Source organism: Neltuma alba, unplaced genomic scaffold (assembly GCF_004799145.2).
Source record: "Neltuma alba isolate B1F8T4 unplaced genomic scaffold, ASM479914v2 tig00012714_pilon, whole genome shotgun sequence".
Lineage (NCBI taxonomy): Eukaryota > Viridiplantae > Streptophyta > Magnoliopsida > Fabales > Fabaceae > Neltuma > Neltuma alba.
Genome location: NW_021637140.1, coordinates 228860 through 249570, shown reverse-complemented (window position 1 = coordinate 249570; position 20711 = coordinate 228860). Strand labels below are relative to the sequence as shown.

General features: G+C 36.0%; 1 protein-coding gene across 1 annotated transcript; it reads right to left on the bottom strand.

Moving 5' to 3' along the window:
• Window positions 1–341: 341 nt before the first annotated feature.
• LOC114730153 (copper transport protein ATX1-like) lies at window positions 342–2598 on the bottom strand. The gene is made up of 3 exons (XM_028917183.1): window positions 2446–2598; window positions 1567–1642; window positions 342–677 (listed from the first exon to the last, which is right to left on the bottom strand). Exons 1-3 carry the CDS (start codon window positions 2452–2454, stop codon window positions 532–534), a joined length of 231 nt encoding a protein of 76 aa, XP_028773016.1. The 5' UTR covers window positions 2455–2598; the 3' UTR covers window positions 342–531.
• Window positions 2599–20711: the final 18113 nt, after the last annotated feature.

Sequence of the window (20711 nt, the reverse complement as noted above, 5' to 3'; positions counted from 1 at the left end):
TTAGCTTTTACCTAACTTCATTTCTTCATAAGCTATTTTTTCAATAGGCTACTTTTTCAACCGTTTCAAACGGACCCTTAAGGTAATATTGAAACCAAAGAAAGTTCAGATATTCAAAACTTCTATGCAACAACTTTCAGAATAAACTTCACCCTATTGAAAACCAATTGAGTTGGCTCGTGTCATTTTCACCTTAAGCAAAAACCCAGCCCAACCTATACAATCCCCCCCCCCCCCCAAAAAAAAATTAGAATGATAACTTGGTGTTCAAGTTAGAAGTAACAATGTGCTAAGCAAGAGAGGGGGGGGGTTTGGAGGCACAAGTGCCAGGGGAAGATAGAAGCACACAAATATAACATCCCATATGAACAGTGCAATCACATAAACATACAGCACCTTTAGATCACAGCATGGATGTAAAATACATCATTGTACAAGTTGGACAATTATTGACGGTCTACCAAATTGTATTTGGTTTGAAGAACTACCCAATTAACATTCGCAACAATGACTCAGGAAACAACTGCTGGTTTAGGCTTGGCCAGCGGTTCCTTCGGCATCCCAAAAGGTGGTCTTCTTCCCGGTTTTTGAAACTGTCTGCAGAACGGTATCCGGCAGCACGTTTCCTTTGACGGTCACCTTCTGTTCCTTCAAATCAATGTCATATGATTCTACACCTGTCAATAACAACATTCCTCATTATCAAACAAAATTGAACGAGCAAGCTATGGAGTATATTGCTCTTATCGCATTCTTTGGCAAAGATGCAGAAGCAAACTCATTTTGAAGCTTGTATGCAACTTTCTATGTGTTGTATTAAAAAATATAACGAAAGCCAATGAATTCCATAGCAGAACAGGATAAGAGGAAGCGAATCGGTTCGGATCCCTTGCATTACTTTTGCAGATGTAGAGAGCGTTAGAGCGCACATAAAAAGGAATAAAGGGAAGAAAAAAAAAAAGAGTAAATGAGCATAATCATAAATGTACATTTACATAGATATTTGCTTAGGTCTTTCCCTCTCATGCAAAAATGCATGAACCGAGAGAGTCTAGTTGGAACCGAAGTTATTTCAACACCTAGAAGTCCAAAGATCTTATTTGATTGTGTCACCTTTGATGGGCCAAATGTATCGAATGAAAGTACCGTATGAGATATGTAGGCATGCAGAAATAAGACAAACATATGCAGAGATTTGCCACCATAAATATACTAACTTCTAAGAACATCACTTTTAAGTCCAAGCACAAAGCAGTTTTAATGAGATAGCAAAGGAAAATTTAGAACTTAATAAACACTCTATGTGCACCCAAACCAACATTATTCATGTAATTGCGATGGAAAACAGAAATCGTATGATGATATTAACAATTGCAGTAAGAACAGCACCAATTATTGTGGCTAGGGTAAGATAGTGCATCAATAAATTTCTATACAAAGTTGATATTAGAATTTGATAGCAGAAAGCCAAATACACCATGCAAAATGAAGTTAAGCATGGATGATGCTATGTCCAGAGAAAGAAAAGAAAAGAAAAATATATTGAATGCAATAATTAAAGCCTACCATCCAGTTTTCCCAAAACTCTTTTCACTGCCCCAACACATCCTTCACATGACATAGCAACTTTGAGGACTGTGGTCTGCAATCCATATCAAGAAAATTAGGCAAAAGGGAGAAATTGGTCATGGAAACCCCCTATCTCACAAGACAGTGCATTCAGACAGACTTTTAAGTAAAATAAATGTACCGAAACAAATTAAAGAAAGAGTGAATGGAAAGGACCAAGGGCTGAAAGATTAACCTATCGACATCTAAACGTGATTACATCATAGAACAATTGCTCTGTTGTTCATCAAAATTCCAAACACCTCATAAAATCCAATAATTGATTAACTATACTAAAACCATGGGTTCAGGGCTAAGACGATGGCCTTTCATGAGGCCAATTTTTTCTATTTTTAACAAATAGAACATGCCAGATATAAATGTACTTGAAACAAGCAACGAAGGAGCATCGCTTATTCTGATCAGATTGAAACTTCTGCTAATTGGACGGCTTTCAAGAAATCACGTCAATTGCTAAAGCATACGATAGAATTGAAAAATAATAATAAATAAATAGAGGACTAAATCAAATCAGGAAGAATCATCAAAGATTCCGAAGGAAAATCCTGAGTTCCCATCAAAAACCATTTCTTCTAAGTAATCAGACTTTTTAGGAAAATAAATATCCAGTTCAGCACAGACATAATGAACAATGAACGCAATCGATCTAAGCCGCAAGACACGGGGTGAAAAATCCGCATCCAAAAGGAATGACCAAGAATCGCAACAAAATCAGATGCAATGAAATTAAACCAGAAAATCAGCAAACAGAAGTAAGAAATGGAAGGGAGGAGGGGAGAAGAAGACAAATAAGGGGGTCGGGTTTGGGGAAATCACCTGAGACATGCTAAATGGAGAAAAGCCAACTCCCTCCGAAGAAGCTGAACGAGAAAGAACTAGAACAAAAGCAACGAGTTTATGATGTTTGGATAGTGTTTGATTAAAGATGGAATTTGGCAATCGAATTTATAGACAGAACAGGAAGGTCAACGAAAGACTCGATGTAGCGTTTCGGCATAAGAAAACTGAAAGAGAAAACGTGGACATCGATTGTGTGGTTAGGTTTGGTGGGCCAACGTTGATCGCCGGCCTTGCTTTAACCGTCATGGCTCACGTTGCTTCAATTTTTTTTCCTTCAGTAAATTCATTTTATCATCCACCGCCTTTTTACAAATTATAAAAATGGAGGAAACACTCCATAAAATGTTATCAAGAAAGAAATATTTTATAAAATTAACAAATATAGCTAATCAGGTACTGTTATTAAATTTTCATTATTTTTTAAGTTACCCTTAGAATTAATAAAACTTTATTCTTTTACTAATCTCTTTCTACTTGCTTGATAATGCATCAAGAGTATTTTTATGCAAAAAAAGTAATCAATGCAGTATACAATTTAAAAGAAAAAATCCCTACAAAAAAATACTATTGAATTTTAAAATTTTAAATCAGTATTGGTTATTACACTTGTAAAAAGAACTGCTACACTCAAAAAGTAAATGACAACAAGTTTTTTGTAGTAATCCTTGATTTGGAATTTTTAAATTCAACAATCATTTTCTTAGGATTTTCCTATTTAAAAAAGATCTTATAAAAATATTATATTCTGGTCATTAATATAAGACCTAATTAATTGATTTGAGTAAATTAAGAATGTTAATTAAATTACTTATTATGATATTAAATGACAACAAGTTTTTTGTAGTAATCCTTGATTTGGAATTTTTAAATTCAACAATCATTTTCTTAGGATTTTCCCATTTAAAAAAGATCTATAAAATATTAATTAATATAAGACCTAATAATTGATTTAAGTAGATTAAGAATGTTAGTTAAATTACTTATTATGATATTTTTTTAATACCCTTAAATATCTTCTTTAATTCCTCCCTCTTTCTTTTACTTGATTATTGTTAAGAAAATATTAATAGGGTTAATTTAAAAAAATTGATAAACTTATGAAATAGGTCGTACGTACATATCAATATCAATTACTTAATTAGGTTTTATATTAAGGACCAGAGGCGTAAAAGAAATAAAGACAAACCATCCAAAAGGCTCTTATAAATCAACTACTATCTCCGGTTTTTAATATAAAAGTTTGTTTAACTTTTATTCTAGTCCTAAATATAAGATTGTAATCCACTTTGTTTCTCATATTTATCTATTATTTGCTAAGGTAGTCTTTGTAATATTGATAGTTCTCACCACTATACTTGATTAGTAAGAATATTTTAAAAAAATACTTATTATTTATTACAAATAACTAAATTAACTAGTTTTTTTAATTTATTTCAAATTAATCAATTATGTCTTTTATTAAGGGTAGAAGGAAGTACTAAATATGGATTTATTGGTAGTCATAGCTAATAGTAATGCAAAAGTGCTTCCTCCACGGTAAATAGAAACTGTTTTTTTTTTTTTTTTTTTTACCCAGAAGTAAATGGAAGCTTAAATCATCAAAGGATTAGCGCGTGGCATCATTTTCCCCATGGTGAGTGCTTTTTGTAACGTCTTGAAATTTTGCAGCTAACTGGTCAAATGAGAATCATATGAACAATATCTATTTTCAAAAGCGGAACTACAGGCATTTGGAAGGAGTCACATACTCTAGAATCAAAAGAAAATTTCAAGGGACTGCATTCAAAACAAGACACCAGAATTAAGGGCTTGTTTGGTTTCTTGTTTTGAAAAACTTTTTTTGTTTTAAAAAAAATAAAAAAAACTTGTTTGGTAATTTGTTTTAATTGATTGTTTTAAAACAAAAAACAAAAAAATGTTTTTAAAAACTGAAAAACCAAAACAACTTTGATATGTTTTTTTTGTTTTTGTGTTTTTTATTTTTTTGTTTTGAAAACTTGGAGAAATATTCTTCTCTTCCCCTCTACTACCTATTACTTATCACTACTAATAATAACTACCACTTATCAAAGTATAATTTTTTATATTTTTTTTTCAAATGTGATTTTTTAAAAAATTATTTTCCAAACAATTTTTTTGTTTTTTTCCTAAAACTTGTTTTTTAAAACAATTTTATAAAATTATTTTGAGAATAAAAACAAACAGACCCTAAAATTTTTTTGTTTTGGAAGGGGGGGCAATTTTCTAAAGTTGAGCCCTGATGCAATCGGCCGACAAATATTAGTGGGTGGGTGGGAAATGAAGGTCTAAAATATTCCTCTGATCCTGTTTATAAGACACTTCTAACATGTTTCACACAGAACAAGAAAAATTTTAAACTGTATTAACTCTTTTTTAAAATATAGCAACTTTTGAATTTTACTGCTATTTAATATATACACCTTTCAAGAAAAATAACTATATACACTTTAATAAATGAAGGGTAATATAGTACTGATGATGCCTTTTGTCGTCAAAGCACTCAATTAAACTAGGTTTCAATTAATTTGTAGTTCAGGATCGACCTAGGTCATTACTTCCAAGGAGCAAGTTGTGGGTTTCTTTAGGTAAAAATTCAGGTGATAAAAAAATGCAATAAATTGGACCTAAACTAAAATGCAAAACTCTAATTCTAAATGTAAGATGCAAACGTCCTAAATCTATATGAAAATTAAATTAAACTAAATAAATGCAATGCAATTTTTGGGAGGTTTTTTTTGAAGGAAAATAAAAATAATGAATAAAGAAATTAATCAGAAAGCAAGAGAATTAGCAAGTAAAATTCAGAGATTTCTCTTTCAAGTACGGTAGAGGGGACAACTTAGGATTTGCATGGATTTAACCTTCATAACCTTAATTAGTTAATTAAACCAAAGGGAAGTGATAAGAGAGTGGAATTAATAAATTTAATTACCTACTTGAAATAAAGGGAACCCTTAATCTCAAAAACCCTTAAACCATTAGAGAACTCATAACAGTATAAGGTTGGTCAATTAAGCTTATTAAAACCAATGAAGATATCTCAAATTAATTTTGGAAATTATGTTTGAAATCATCCAGTTAAACAACTAGATAATTAACCAACTTAATTAAACAATTAAGAGGCAAAAGAACTCAAATTTTGCAATTCAAACCACATTGATAATTAAACTCATAATGAAAACTCAATTATAAATTCAATTAACAATACAAAGGTTCCAAACATATATTCCAACGAGTATCTTGGCACAAATAAGATCCAAATATCAATTTAATCCAAGAATAAAATTGACAACCTAGAACTAAATTGTCTCAACAAAATTACAACTTGAACTCATTTAAAACTAAACAATTTCAAGTCCTTGAATTAAAAAGATAAATGGAACATCACTCCCTTGTGGTCTTCAAGTGCTAGCCCAAGGTTCAAGTCTCCTTCATGCTCCTCCCAAGTTGCCTCCCTAGCAAGCTTAAGCTGCCATCAAAATGTCTCTTCCTCCAAACTTGTTAGATGCCACGGCCATGAATGATGGTGTAGATGAGAAGCTGTGCGTGCAGTGAGAAAAAAATGAATGGATGATGATGAGGGGTGATGATGATTGTTGGGTGGACGTGGAATGAAAAGGAAAATGGGAAAGGGCGTGAGGCTAGAGGAGTAGCGGTGAAAGGGGAAGATTTGAGGTTGGGTTGATGATGGTGTGAATGGAGATGGAAAGAGAGTGATATGTAGGCGTGCTAGAGGGATTATTTTAGGAGAGAAAAGGAAATTTTCTTGGATCCAAAACTTAAGACCATTAGTAATTAACTGACCCACTTGATATTAGCCATTGGATTGTGCTTAAATTCCAAGAAACAATCTTGCACCATTGGATTTCCCATATACTCTTTTTTTACTTACAAGAATTTAAGTGCATCCATTAATGTAGATTATATCCAAGTATAATCAAAAATTAAATATTAAATCTGCACAAAAATTAGGCAAGAAAGTGCAAAACTTTCTAAAAATAGTCTTTCTAAAAATATGAGACTTGTTTCCAAAGAAATAGGAAAATTAATTCCAAGTCGAAATAGGAAATCACAAAATATCTATATTTTTAATCCAAAATCTCAATTTTTATGCAAAATCTAAAAATCAACCAATTTATCCAATAATGCATAAAAAATCTAATTAAACTCAAAATTAGCATTTAAATCCTAATTTAATGTGGGATAAAATGTATAAAAATTGGGATTTATCAAGTACATTCATGGTAAAAATTTAATAAAATGACTTATAAATAAGAAAAAAAAACCTTCTTTTTCTGTCTTATAAATAGGACCAGAGGAGTATATTAAATATTTTTATGAGTTAGCGAAGAAAAACTATTAAAACTGTTTTATGACGTATGAATGAAGACATGTTTTGGCTGCGTGGAAAAGCTGGAAAACTAGGAATGTTAATAATTTGGTACTACAGTACTTCCAATCCGAGTTGGGCCGGACGCATGAAATGTTCAGATCCATGTTTATTTGATTTTTGGTGAGAAGGGTCTCAACTCTCAAGAATGAAGAACATACAAGCAAGTTTGTAATTTACGAATATGGGCAAGAAAGCCCAACGTACGAAATTCCTGGATATGAGGAGCATAGCATGCTACCCATAGGGCTGTTTAAAACCGGCTCGTCCCGATCTCGGTTTTATTAGCATGAGACAGACCCATTCTGAAATTTTTTAGGACGGGATTAAAAAAAGGATCGGGATGGGACGGGACACGGGATGAGATCATCCCGTCCCAATTTTGTCCTGGCAGGTATATTTTTATTTTTATTTTTTATGTTTTGTATTATATTTATTTAATTATTAAATGTTAAAAACAAATAAAATAATAATATCCCTTAGTTGATACTCAATATACAAAAAGTAAATCTCCCAATCAAAAGGCCCAGTGTTTTTAAACCCATTAGAAGACCCACAAAGTTTAAAATCTCCCTTATAAGGCCCACAACATTTTTTTTTTAAAAAGGGACCGAGACATCCCGATCCTGTCCCAACCAGGATTGGGATAGTATTGGGATGGGATAGGACATGGGACAGGTTCCCTACCCATCACTATTTATCAGAACGGGACCAGGACAGGCTCGTCCCAATCCCATCCCGTGAACAGTTATACTATGCGTCATTTATAGATTTTCTGGTAAGAATCAAACCCTCTCACTTAAAGGGAGACTTGTTGCTTAACCGCGTATCCTAGACTAAGAATGTCTAGGTTAATGCCTACGAATATAATGTATGCCCTTCTAACAAGCTAACATTGATATTATCTAAGAAGAACCGTTCAACCGCCTTACTCTTAACTTGAGTTGAGCTCACGCATTGCCTAAAATTTTTATATAAAGAGAGAGAGAGAACACAGCAAGCTGAGGATTGTACTAATGACGGCAATAGGCCTCGGTTACTCTAAACAATTTTCCTCTACAATTGACGCTTAATGTAGATCATGCTAAGCCCGCAAGAAGATAGAGTTGAATTGTAGCATGGGAAATTTTCAAATAATGAAGCTACAATGCAATATGGGAAAAAATGGATCCAATACCATGGCATTATTAGGTAGTCGTGAATTTGTTGCTGAGGTATTAAATTGATCTGCAGCAATTGGCTGAGAGTTGTCAGGATATGGGAAGACGTGGAAATGAAGCTCCTGAGATAGAGGGATATCTGAATCTGATCAAGCTGCAAGGGATGCAGTGTATAAACATAATCTTGCAAATAGCAAGACTTTTAGTTCAAGTGATTTCACTTGCTTACGATAAGCTAGTATTCTTCTTCTTCTTGGTTTTTTTTTGGGGGGGGGGGGATTCTCAACTTGCATGGGTCACACAGCATATATGCTCAAATATTGAATAATATGAAATTTTTTGTGAAAAATTATGAAAAGGAGGGGAATCATGCGACACACCAGTAACGAAATATTAAGTAAAAAATTATGAAAAAAATATTATCAATGTTTTCATGTTTCTTTCATTTTATGCATTTTGGTTTTTAGAACATTTTACTAACATTGATTTTTGCTGGGCGAATCGTCAAATTCATTCCAAAATAATCGAAGGATTGCGTATACCCAATTACAGAAATGAGGGTAATTAGGTCACCTTTCAGGAAGGGTTCCTAATTATTCACTTCCAAAACTCCAATTATCAATTTACGAAACAAAACATACACAGCATTTGCAAAAACAAGGGGTAGAAATCTTTCAATATTACAGTATCTAAGAAACTCAATTTCTATATGTCTTAATTTCTAAGGTAGGTAGAATTTGACTTTAAATATAATTTTCAACTTTTTTTTGAGCACTGAATAATTCTTCTATTAAGAAAACCAAGCGGAGTACACTCGCTAACCAAGAAACCAATAAGAGAAACAATAACGAAACTGAAAAGGAAGAAGACGTCTAAGCAAATTTGCAGTAAAAAGAGAAAACTATACTCAACAATAAAGGAATAAGCCTATGCCAGTCCTATTGTGCACTTCAGCCTGTAAAATCTCAATGTCCTGTAACATCAAAAAATTCAGAGAGGGTGGTGGCCTAAATAGCCATCCTTGCGGTACCAGTCCCCTCATAACTTCAGCTGCCACACAGTTTGCAGCTTTATTGCCCGTCTAAGCAACAAGAGAAATATCCCAAGATCTACACTCTTCCGACTTCAAAATCTGCAGGCACTTTTGCACGATATCTAAACTACCCCATTCACAACCATCCACGTTCATTTTCTTTAGTCTGTCATAAAAACCCTGACAATCTGTTTCCATATTCACCTTATTACCACCCCATAAATCACAACAATTAAGAGGCTCAAGCATAGCACAGCACTCGACTTGGAATGCAGACTCAGCATCAATCAACTTACCTACTCCTCCCAAAAACCTTCCTTCCCAGTCTCTACCCACTACCCCAATTGCTGCCTTCATAGAGTTTTTACAGAAAGCAGCATCTACATCTACCTTCACATCTCCCCACTCAGGTGCTTCCGATCATAGCTGTGATTTACCATAGAGATTCGACCCCTTCTTTCACCTGCATCCCAGCAATCCCTCACTAACATCATAGCACCAGTAATGTAGAGAAAGGCATCAACATCAATGTGTTCATACAGGAATTTACACCTAGAATTCCAAATTCCCCAGCACGTGCAAGCGAAAAGAGCTAGAGCAAAGTCATCAGGACCTTCCTTCAACATCATCCACTCCTCCAACCACCTGTCAAACCTTCCCACCTTATATCTATCGAACCTCAGCGAAAGAGGAGATCCAAACCAACACTGAGATGCCCAAGGACAAAAAAACAGCAAATGCTCCACTGTTTCTGCCTCTACCTTGCAAATCTCACAAATCGGGTTATTAGCACACTTCCTCTTGAACAGAGCATCCTTTATTGCCAAAGCCCCATTTTCTACCCTCTGAAGAAAATTATTAACCTTTGGAGGGACTCTAATCCTCAATATTCCTTTATTGCCAAAGCCCCATTTTCTACCCTTTGAAGAAAATTATTAACCTTTGGAGGGACTCTAATCCTCACTATTCCATCCCAAAATAGCTTAGAAGGCCAAAAAGAGCTACTGGGACTAGCTTGATCCTTTCTTCTCTCCTTCTCCCAAGCTACCTTATATCCGAGCTTAACCGCATACTCTCCATCTCTGCTCTTTAACCAAACAATATTGTTAGCAGATTGAACTAGAGGGAGCCGCACTTTACTGATCTTCTCCTTATCATCCTCGTCTAACAATCCATTTCCATCCTCTAGACTCCACTCACCATTTCTGATCCAGTCTTTAACATATAATTCCTTCATTTCTTCGCTCAAATTTCTGCTTTTCAACTTAAGGTCATCATAAGCAAGCAACCATTTATCAGTAAAGATCTTGATCTTTTCACCGTTTCCTACTTTCCAACACAAATCATTCATTAGTAATTCTCTTCCTCCTAAAATGCTAATCCACCCCCAAGAGGCCTTGCTACCTCTCTTCGAGTGCAGAAATCATCCTCAAGAAAATAAAGACCCTTCAATATCTTACACCAAAAAGCCTCTGGATCCTAAATCAATCTCCAGGCTATCTTAGCCAAAAGGGCTTGTCGAATAATTCAAGATCTCTAAAGCCCATACCTCCTTCCCTTTTAGAACTACTCAGAGACTGCCAAGCCTTCTAATGTATACGCCTCTCATTCCCTTTCTGTCCCCACCAGAACCTTGAAACCATACCGTCTAGCTCTGCACAAACCTTCTTAGGGAACTTGAAGTATGACATTGGAAAGATTGGAATGGCATTTGCAACAGCTTTTACCAAGACCTCCCTGCCTGAAAAAGTAAGGAGCTTTTGCTTCCACCCCTGTAGTTTTAGCCCTATTTTGCAGTTAACAAAGGCTATAGCATATGATTTTGCCCTTTCCCAAATCATCCCCAAATATTTGCCTGGGTTATCAGTGTCCCTAATCCCCAAAACTTCAAACATTGTTGCCTTAGCCACAGTACTTGCATTCTTTGAAAAGAAAACGCACGACTTGTCAAAGTTCACAGCCTAACCAGAAGTACTGCAGTAACAATCAATAATCCTCTTCAAGACTCTGCAATTTTGCTGCCTTGCATTGATGAAAAAGAGAGCATCGTTTGTAGAGAAGCAATATGACAAAATCAGACATCTTCTAGTTAGTCTGATTCCCCTTAACCTCCTGTGATCCACATGCCACTGAATCATCTTTAACAACACATCAGCTGCAATGATAAACAAGTAAGGAGACAAAGGGTCACCTTGCCTAACACTCCTTGACATACCCAAATCTACAACCTTCCTTCCTACCACTACCAAATGCAAGCTAGCCGAGGAGATGCACTCCATTACCCATGCAATCCACTTTCCCCAAAGCCCATCCTCCTCATTACTTCCTCTATAAATTTCCACTCAAGCCTATCATAGGCTTTATTCATATCTATCTTTACTGCTATTTCTACCTTTCCTCCTTTCTTCTTGTTTTTCAGGTAATGGAAGGCTTCATGAGCAACCAATATATTATCTTAAATTAGTCTTCTAGCCATCAAAGCCCTCTGGTTTTCTGAAATCACTTTCATCATGATAGGCCTCAATCTATTGGCTAATATCTTGGATATTATCTTATAAACAAAATTGCACAAGCCAATAGGCCTATACTGGCCAACCTGTTCAGCATTCACCACTTTAGGAATTAAAACTACATTGGTAGTATTTATGGGGCCCAAGCTAACACTGTTTTGGAAAAATTCTAACACCATCTCTATTACCTCTTTACTAATCTCCCCCAAGCTATCTGATAAAAAATTCAAGAAAAACCATCAGGCCCCGGAGCTTTTCATTCCATTCAATTGACAGGCTGCAGTCTTTATTTCTTCAACCGTTACCATTCTTTCTAAAGCCAAACTATCCGCATCATCAACATTTTTGTTAACAAAACTCAGCGCCTGCTCCATTCCTCCTCTTCCATCAGACGCAAATAACTCAGAGTAAAAGTTGATAAAAGCTTGATTGATATCCTCCTGCCTTACCAACCAATCACCATTATCATCTCTTAACTTGCACAGTTTATTCCTCACCCTCCTCTGCATAGTACTGGAGTGAAAAAAATCTAGTGTTTCTATCACCATCATTAAGCTTGCTTACTCTGGACCTCTGCCACTAATACTTCTCTTCATGGTCCCAAGCTTCTTCAATTTGTCTAGTGATTTCTTCCATTTTAGCCTTCCTTTCTTCATTCAAGATGCCCTTATTGCAGTCGCTGAGTTTCTTAGTTAGTTCCTCCACTAATCTCTTCTCATTCAGAAAAGTTACTTTTCCCCGCTTAACCAGCTCTTTCCTGCAATTCAAAAGTCTACACAGAATTTCATAGACCTTATTCTCTGCATCCCCTCCTTACTACTGAAAGAAACTCTTCATGTTCTGCCCAAAATACCTCAAATCTGAACGGTTTAGGCACCCTTTCATATTTTAAATCACAGTTCAACAGAAGCATGTGGTGGTCAGATCTAACTGGCTCAATGTGAGTCATTGTAGCATGTTGAAACTCATCTATAAATTCATAGTTTGCCACAGCTCTATCCAGACACTCCTTCACATGATCATCACCCATCCTTCTATTCCACCAAGTGTAGGAAGACCCCTTAAACCCCAAATCCACCAACTGGCAATCAGACAGCATTGTTTGGAAATTCATGATTCTTCTAACATCTGCAGGCCTACTTCCCCACTTCTCATCAATAGAAGCAATGTCATTAAAGTCACCAATACAGAGCCAAGGGCCATTAATGTTGTCAGCAATGTTCCCAAGTTTGTTCCACACTATTGATTTCTCCTCCTTTGTTGGAGCCCCATCCACAAAGGTAATGAACTTAGGAGCTTTAATAGTAGTAGAGATAACACTCACATGAATCAGATTCTTCAAATTGTACCAAACGTTAATCACCACTTCCTTCTGCCACCACAAGGCCAAGCCTCCACTCCTCCCCCTTGGCCCAACATAAAATTCCTCACCCAACTAACACCTATTTCTCAACCTTGGTAACTTTCCATCCTTCGTTCTTGTTTCCATTAGGAAGACAATTGAGGGCTTGTTCTTGAAACACTCCTCTCTCAACTTTCTAACTGTCAGAGCCCTTCCTAAGCCTTGACAGTTCCATGATAATAACATCATTGCCCCTTGGTGGCTATTAAAGGATAGCCACCACAACCCTCATTAATCTCCTTCAGCAAACCCCCACTTACCTCCTCTCCACTCCCTACTTCCTCCTTACTTCTTGCCATATTCCCCTTGCCATCACTACTAATGCCTCCCTTCCTTCTAGCCCCTCTCCTTACCCTACTTTTTAGAACTTGCACACATCTCCTACCCTTATTCCTCCGTATAGCTTCAGTGAGTGAATTTTCACAATTTTCAACTACATTAAAATCAACCCTTCTCTTCTTAGGGTGTGTTTGGATGAAACCAAACCGTGGTTTGGAAAAGTGATTTTGGAGAACAGATTCTGTGGAGAATAGATTCTGTGAAGAATAAATTCTAAGAAAAAGTGATTCTGAGAAGTGAGAGTGTTTAGATAGTTATTACCAAAAGCACTTTTTACATGTGAAAATTACTAAAAAGGGTATAAGTTAATATGATAAGTATATAAGGGATAGATTTTATGATATATTTTGATTTGAAGAAATAAAATTATTAATGAAAATTTTTTTACTAACATAATTAATAATATATAAGATAATATAATTAATACATAATTAATATGTGTATATATTTTTATAAAACATAATATTAAATATGTTTATAGAAAAATGAATTTTTTTTTTGCTAACAGAAAAATATTAATTTTCTTTAAAGATTTTAAACGTGAAATCCCATAACATTTTTTCACAACTACTTTTTGTAATAACATACTACATGTATAATAACCTCTGATGTTTAATACAATTAATTAATTAATTGTCACCACATATATATATTCATAAAATATAAGAGTAAAAATATTTTTAGAGAAGATAAATTATTTTGTTGCAAACAGAAAATCATGTATTTTTCATGAAGATTATAAACATAAAATGGGATGACATTGTTTGATAAAATAGAATAAACACGTCTTAAAACAATTTATTAATTATTAAAGTAAGTAATAATTAGCTTGAGAATATAAGGTATAATATTAATAAAAGAAATATAAATAAAGAAGTGTCATAATAATTAAGATGATGCATCGATACAAAGCATTTGTAATAGGTTTTGTTTTTAACTACATATTACAATCTATGATAAAAGGAAATAAATAAGACATGACTACTATCCTTGTATTGAATTAACAAGTTCGTCTCTTATGCTGTCACGAACCTGAGCCATGTAAGATGAAGATTGAATTGATGAATGTATACGTGAAAATCCAACCCCATCATCATCTTCTTCTGCATAAGTACCTTCTTCTTCCAACTGAACGAATCCAGGATCAGTAATAGATGTCGTTCTAATAAAATTATGTATAGCCATCGTTGCACAAACGATTTTAACTTGTGTTTCATAATCATAGGATGGCATGTTTCGTAAGATTGCGAACTTTTTTTTCCAAACTTCGAAAGTTCTTTCAATTGTACTCCTTAAACTTGAATGGAAATAATTAAAGACCTCATTGTTATTTTCAAACCCAGATGTCTTTCGCAAATCAGGTAGATGGTAATGCTCCCGTCTGTATGGGCCGAGATATCCATTTGGTGTTGAGTATCCAACATCCACCAAATAATATTTTCCTATATAAAAAATGAAATTATTGTAAATTATGTTTCTATTGTTAAGCTAAATATAAATAAAATGTAGGAAATAAAAAAATACCTTCAGGTGGATGGGGAAAGTTCATTGAAGGAGTTGTGAGGGCATGATCAAATATCCGAGCATCATGTGTGCTACCTTCCCATCCGGCCAAGACAAAAGTAAAACACATGTCCCAATCACAAACTGCCATGACATTTTGTGACACTGTTCCTTTTCTAGAGATAAATTTAGTTTGATCTGTTGCACTGACAACGCAGGAAACGTGCGTGCCATCAATTGCTCCAATAGCATGTTTAAAAAAAGGCTAGTATTTACCAAACCGAATTTTTGTATGAACATGCCGGAATGTTGGATCTTTTGGTTTGATATTAGACATGGCAAGTCTACAACATGCCATTAGGACATTATGAAAATGTCTGCTAATTGTCTCCCCTGAATGTTGAAATTTTTCTTGTTGCATTCTGCTACTAAGTGTATGGCCAACGGTATGTAAAAACATTGCAACTGATTCATGTATCCCTATATTTTTAGTTTCTTTTAGACCATGTTGTTGCCATTGTTCCACCAGACTTAAGAACACACCCCGTTCCAGCCTAAACATGTTATAACAACGACTGGAGTTACCATCTAAAACATCCCTTACCCATAAACAGCCTGTATAAGCACTTGTATGCCGAGGCTCTTTACACAAGTTCAAAGTAATGTATGCACCGACCAATGCTGCAACTTTGTTAACCCCTTTTTTTCGTCCCTTAGCATGCTCTTCCACACATTTAATTTCAGCATCCATATTCGTTTTATCCTGTGCACATACATATAAAGTTTAGAATTCTTACGTAGAAATTACGAAACATTTATAAAAGTTACAGAGTTGTTTGATTCATATAACAACCCACTAGTCACATAAAACGATAAACATATGGAACTGTCCAATATAATAAACAAGTCATAAATCCCTAGTGTAAAACTCCAAAATAGGTAGAAGTTGTTCCTTCTGATCCTTCAGAGCTGCATACATTTCCCGTGCCTCCGGCCGTTCCATAAGGAGTTGTGTGCACCGTCTAAAGAAATTAGGATCACTGACAACTTCAGGAACTGTTTTCAGGTGAGACAGGACTCCCCTAATTGAAATCTCATAAGCACGCGCTTCTTCTTCCAACCTTTTAGCTTCTACTCGTGAAATGACCTCATTTCCACGCTCGGCCTCAGAAATATTTGTTTCAGCAATCTTGCTAAGTGCATCCGCTATTTTCATAGAGGGAGATGTGCGTTTCTTCTTGACTTCACTCTTCCTTTGACCCCCAGTGAGCTACTAGGTCGACTCCTACCTCTGCTTGTACCCCCACCACTGTTATCCTGCCTCAATTCAGTGTTGCCTCCACTACCTCCACTATTATCATTGAAGTTCACTGAGTTAAATTCCCCACTTATACCAGTTGGTGCGTCTAAAATTTCATCACTATCTCCGGACCCTTCTTCCAAATCTTCATTCGGTGTTCCTTCACTTGGAAGTGTCATGGAAGAAGGTGCCCATGCTTGTGGTCCAGTTGCAGCTACACTCCCGAACAGTTGAGTTAATTGATCCCTAAATTGAAGTCCTCTTTCTCTAAATTTTTCGTAGTTAGGAACTTCCTGCACATTAGACACCAATAATATCATATAATATCCAAAAAACAGTAAATATGCACAAAACATTAACAGGCAGAGAAAATGTAAGATCAAAAGGTTCAATAATTACTCTTATTTTCCTCTCCCACCAATCATCAGTTGCACTGACAGTATTCCTTTCAATATCCCATCCCAATCCTGTCTCGCGAAGCAGCCTATCCCATGTCTGCCACTCCTTTCGTAGGGAATCATATTTATTCTTAAATTGAGATTTTTCATACACTCTCCCAGTTTTGGTAGTAAACTTATCACCAAGAATATCCCAAGCTTTCTTTGTTAAGCTAGTACCTTTTCTTTCCCCTTGTTGCACAAGTTCAATGCATAGGTCAAGAAACACTTTTGTGATTCGTAGGTCTCAGGAAGCTTTCACTGTATCCTTACCCATTATGTTATATCACAATTACAGCTCTTCAGTCATCACAGGTTAATCAACTCAAAAGCAATTGTAATAACAAGTGTCATTGTTACCCAAATCAACTATGAATACCATATTAACATTTTTCTTTCATTCATTATTATTTAAAACAAAAAGAAATTCAATCTATGTATTTATAACATGTAATTAATTTTTTTAATCCAACATAAAATGGAACTATGTTCCCATTCCTTTCATGACTAGAAAAAATTAAATAAATTAATTTTAATTACCACAAATATAACATCCTATAATTTTATTCAAAACAGGATTACAAAAAATAAAACATAAGGATTACAAATATATGTCTCTAGAAAAACTAGTCACTTGAATAGACCGAAAACCAATCCTCTGACTGAAATCAGATAAACCAAGCTACACAAATGAATCCTCGAATGAAAATCAACCCACCACTGAAGCAGAATGTCAGCAACAACTATCAACCAAGCAAAACCAGCACCAACCAAACACCCCAAGCCAGCATTGGAAAAAAAAAATATTGCCACGGTCAGACGACAAACCGTGACAAGTTCAATGCACATTAAAAAATGCAGAGTATATAAAACAAAATTTTAGACAGCCCGGTCATCATCAACGTTGAGATGCTCGTAAAAATTATAGGGCGGCAAACTACAAATAAATTGCGCAGCATGGGTCAAACATTAAACACAAAGATTTCCATTTGCTATATTTGTGCGTATGAGAGTCCGGTGAAGGAGATGTGGAGCTAGATAAACATAAATAGATCTCAGAACCAAAAACAAATTCATAGATTATAAACCAACCGAAGATACCATATATCAGGCTCAAACCAACCGAATAATTTCTATCGTATGGCAAGCATAAACCAACCGAAAATCAGGCTCAACCCCAGATTGTAATTAACAAAAGCAAATCTACCCAGAAGCAGAAGAAGGTTGACTCGACGTCGCAGCCCGTAGAGAAAGAAACAGAGGCTGCTCTGGTTTTGGCTTGCAATTTGTAAATTTGCAATTACAAATATGATCCAGAATCCACAAATACTGAAACAGAGGTCGCAACTCGTAAATTTGCAAGTTGAAAATTGAGCTAAATTGAAACCGAAATTAACAGAAGAGATCGAGTAGCAGAGGATAAACGCCGGATCTGTGCCACCTTACCTGAGCGCCGGAGAAAGAGCCAGGGAACATCGACCACCGCCGAATGCTTCAGAGCGAACCTGAGCACCGGAACTCACAACTAATAGCTGCGATCTTCTTCCGCCGAGCTACGATTTCTCTCACCGGCACCTTCAAACCATGGCTAGACAGCGACTTCTTCACGGGCGGCGACTCGTTCTGTGAAGGAGGAAAGAGAGAAGGGGGAAAGGAAGACCGTGCATGGGGAATGAATGGAACGATGGGGAAGAAAGCGTCTCAAGAGGAGAGAAAGTGGACCGAGTGGGGAAGAAAGCGAGAGGAAGATCTATTTTGGACCGACTAGAATGGAAGAAGATAATTGAAGCCAGAGGAAGTCGTGGCTAATTTCGGTCATGTGAGGAGGGCCCATCGTCAGCCTTCAGCAATTAGAGCCAGAAGCAGACGAAAGTTGCTTCTGATAAAACAATGGTTTGGGGGTTCAAAACCATGGTTTGCTCCCAAACCATGGTTTTATATTTTCCAGAGGCTGTTTGGCTAGTATTTTTCCCAAACCATGGTTTGGGGTACTTGCCAAACAGGGCCTTAATCTCCTCTCTCCCACTGTCTTTCTCCAACGACCTCTTCAGCTTAACTTTCTTAAGACCTGCTACAACCTCACACATTGGAGATTGAGTACCATATATCACAATGGCCTTCGATAAGTCCTCCCTTTGCACCAATAGAGACTTGACCTCCTTATCATTAACCAAAGGAGTTTCTACCACAGGTTCAATCCCCTCGTTACTTTTTGCAACTTCATTGCTCTTCTCAATAATAGAATCATCGTTTGCCACCTCCCCTTCCCTTATTATAGTTCCCTCCTTCAAAGCCTCCTCTACGCGGTCAATCTTAGCAGGTCTCACATCAGTTTTCATTTTAACTCTCCTGATCACATCCTCACTTCTTCCAACATTTCTCACATCAGCATCCTTCCCTTTCTTTGGAGACTCCACCCAATCCCTCCTACAACATCTCACAGTATTCTCAATTGGTTTAGCAGCTTGAGTACTCAACCATCCTCCATACTTCAATTCAACCTCAGACTCCACATCCTCCACATACGTGCAATTCCTCTGACCGTGCCCAATTCTTCCATACTTATAGCAGAAATCCTGCAGCCTCTCATATCTAGCCTTAACCCACACTAGATCCTTATTTGGCCTTGGAGTCCATATTCCAGTAATCAGTGGCTTTCTTAAGTCAACAACCACTCGAGCACATAGGAAGCTTCATATCAACAGATTATTCCTCTGAGGATTCTCCACCATTACCACCTCAGCGATCATCGATCCCAATGTGACTGCATTTTCCTCGTCTATCGCTCCCAACGACACATACTGAAATTGAATCCAGAAAGGACAATAATGGAAGTCGACCTCCTTATAGATTGTAAATTCCTGCCACAACTGAACATTCAGCAAGATTCCTTAGATTGACCATGGCCTCCCTCTCAGGATCCTCAAATAGTCATCACGTCTTCTAAATTCAAAGATAAAAGCGTACCAATCTGCATCTGTTATCTCCAGATCTGAAGTCCTCTCAAGGTTCCAACCCTTGCGAATCATCCGAATCATGACCAAGCAATTAAGGTGCCTATCAGTCATCAATTTCCCTACCAACGCACCACCATACACCTTCCTCTGATCATTATTCCGCCAAGTCAAGTTCACAGCTAGCTCTTCCTTTTCATTGCAACTTCTCGACCCTTAGAGAACTTCCTTTGAACTTCCTTCCATTTCCTTCGAAACTCCACATTATGCCTTCTGAACCTCACCATTTCAGGACCATCACAATGCATTATAACCTGAAACTCTCCTTACCTCTGTCGCAGTGGGCGGTGAAGGGCTCTCTCAACTACGATGATAACCGTCGAAAACCACCTCTCACATAGGAGAGAGAGAAACCCCATGGAGGAGGGGGAAAAAATAATTTTCAACTTTAATTTTCATCAAAATCTGCATAGATTAGATATTTCTAAACAACCGGAAGTTTCTCAGTTCCTCTCTTTACATGTTTGATGGGCCACACTAACAATAACAACATATAATGCATATCTTCGAATCTTATTTTCAACATTAATTTGATGGAGTATTTTTTTCTTAAACATAGAGGTAATTTTAAAATAGTATTATCAAGCCTTTTTTTTTTTGAATTGGTTTTGAAAAATAATTCTTAACATTATATTACGAGCATCCAGTCTTGAATGTAAGATATAATTAGAGAATTAATATTAGTTAAGATCTATTTTATATAATTATCAATTTTTTCTCAAATATTTTCTAAATAATAATTAAATAAGAGAGAAAGGAAAAAAAATAAAAAAAATACCTTGGGTGTTTTAAAAAAATATATCATGTTAACTAATTTATCTAATATTTTTAACCTATTCAGATTAATTAATTATGACTTATGCTAAGCGTAGAGGAGCATTAACCAAAAACACAGAACAAATCAAACAGGCTCCAAGTATTTCTTGGTTCCATCTCATACCATAAAACTCCTTTGTGAATCTCAGCTTAGGAAGGAAACGTGCAGAGGAGCTCACATACGCAGTGCAAGACGCAGCCATCCAGTGCCACTTCTCTGGAAAAACGTTCACCCGACTCTCCTAAAGACGGAAAATCTAAGAGCTGTTCGGTAATTTCTGTGGGACAATTTTCCGTTGAAGGCCGGAAGATCTTCA

What these genes read in the sequence shown, in the direction of transcription:
- LOC114730153 (XM_028917183.1), bottom strand. An exon ending in AGTTTTGGGAAAACTGGATG is followed by an intron (nt 678 to 1,566) that starts GTAGGCTTTAAT and finishes TGTTATTGACAG; the next exon opens with GTGTAGAATCATATGACATT.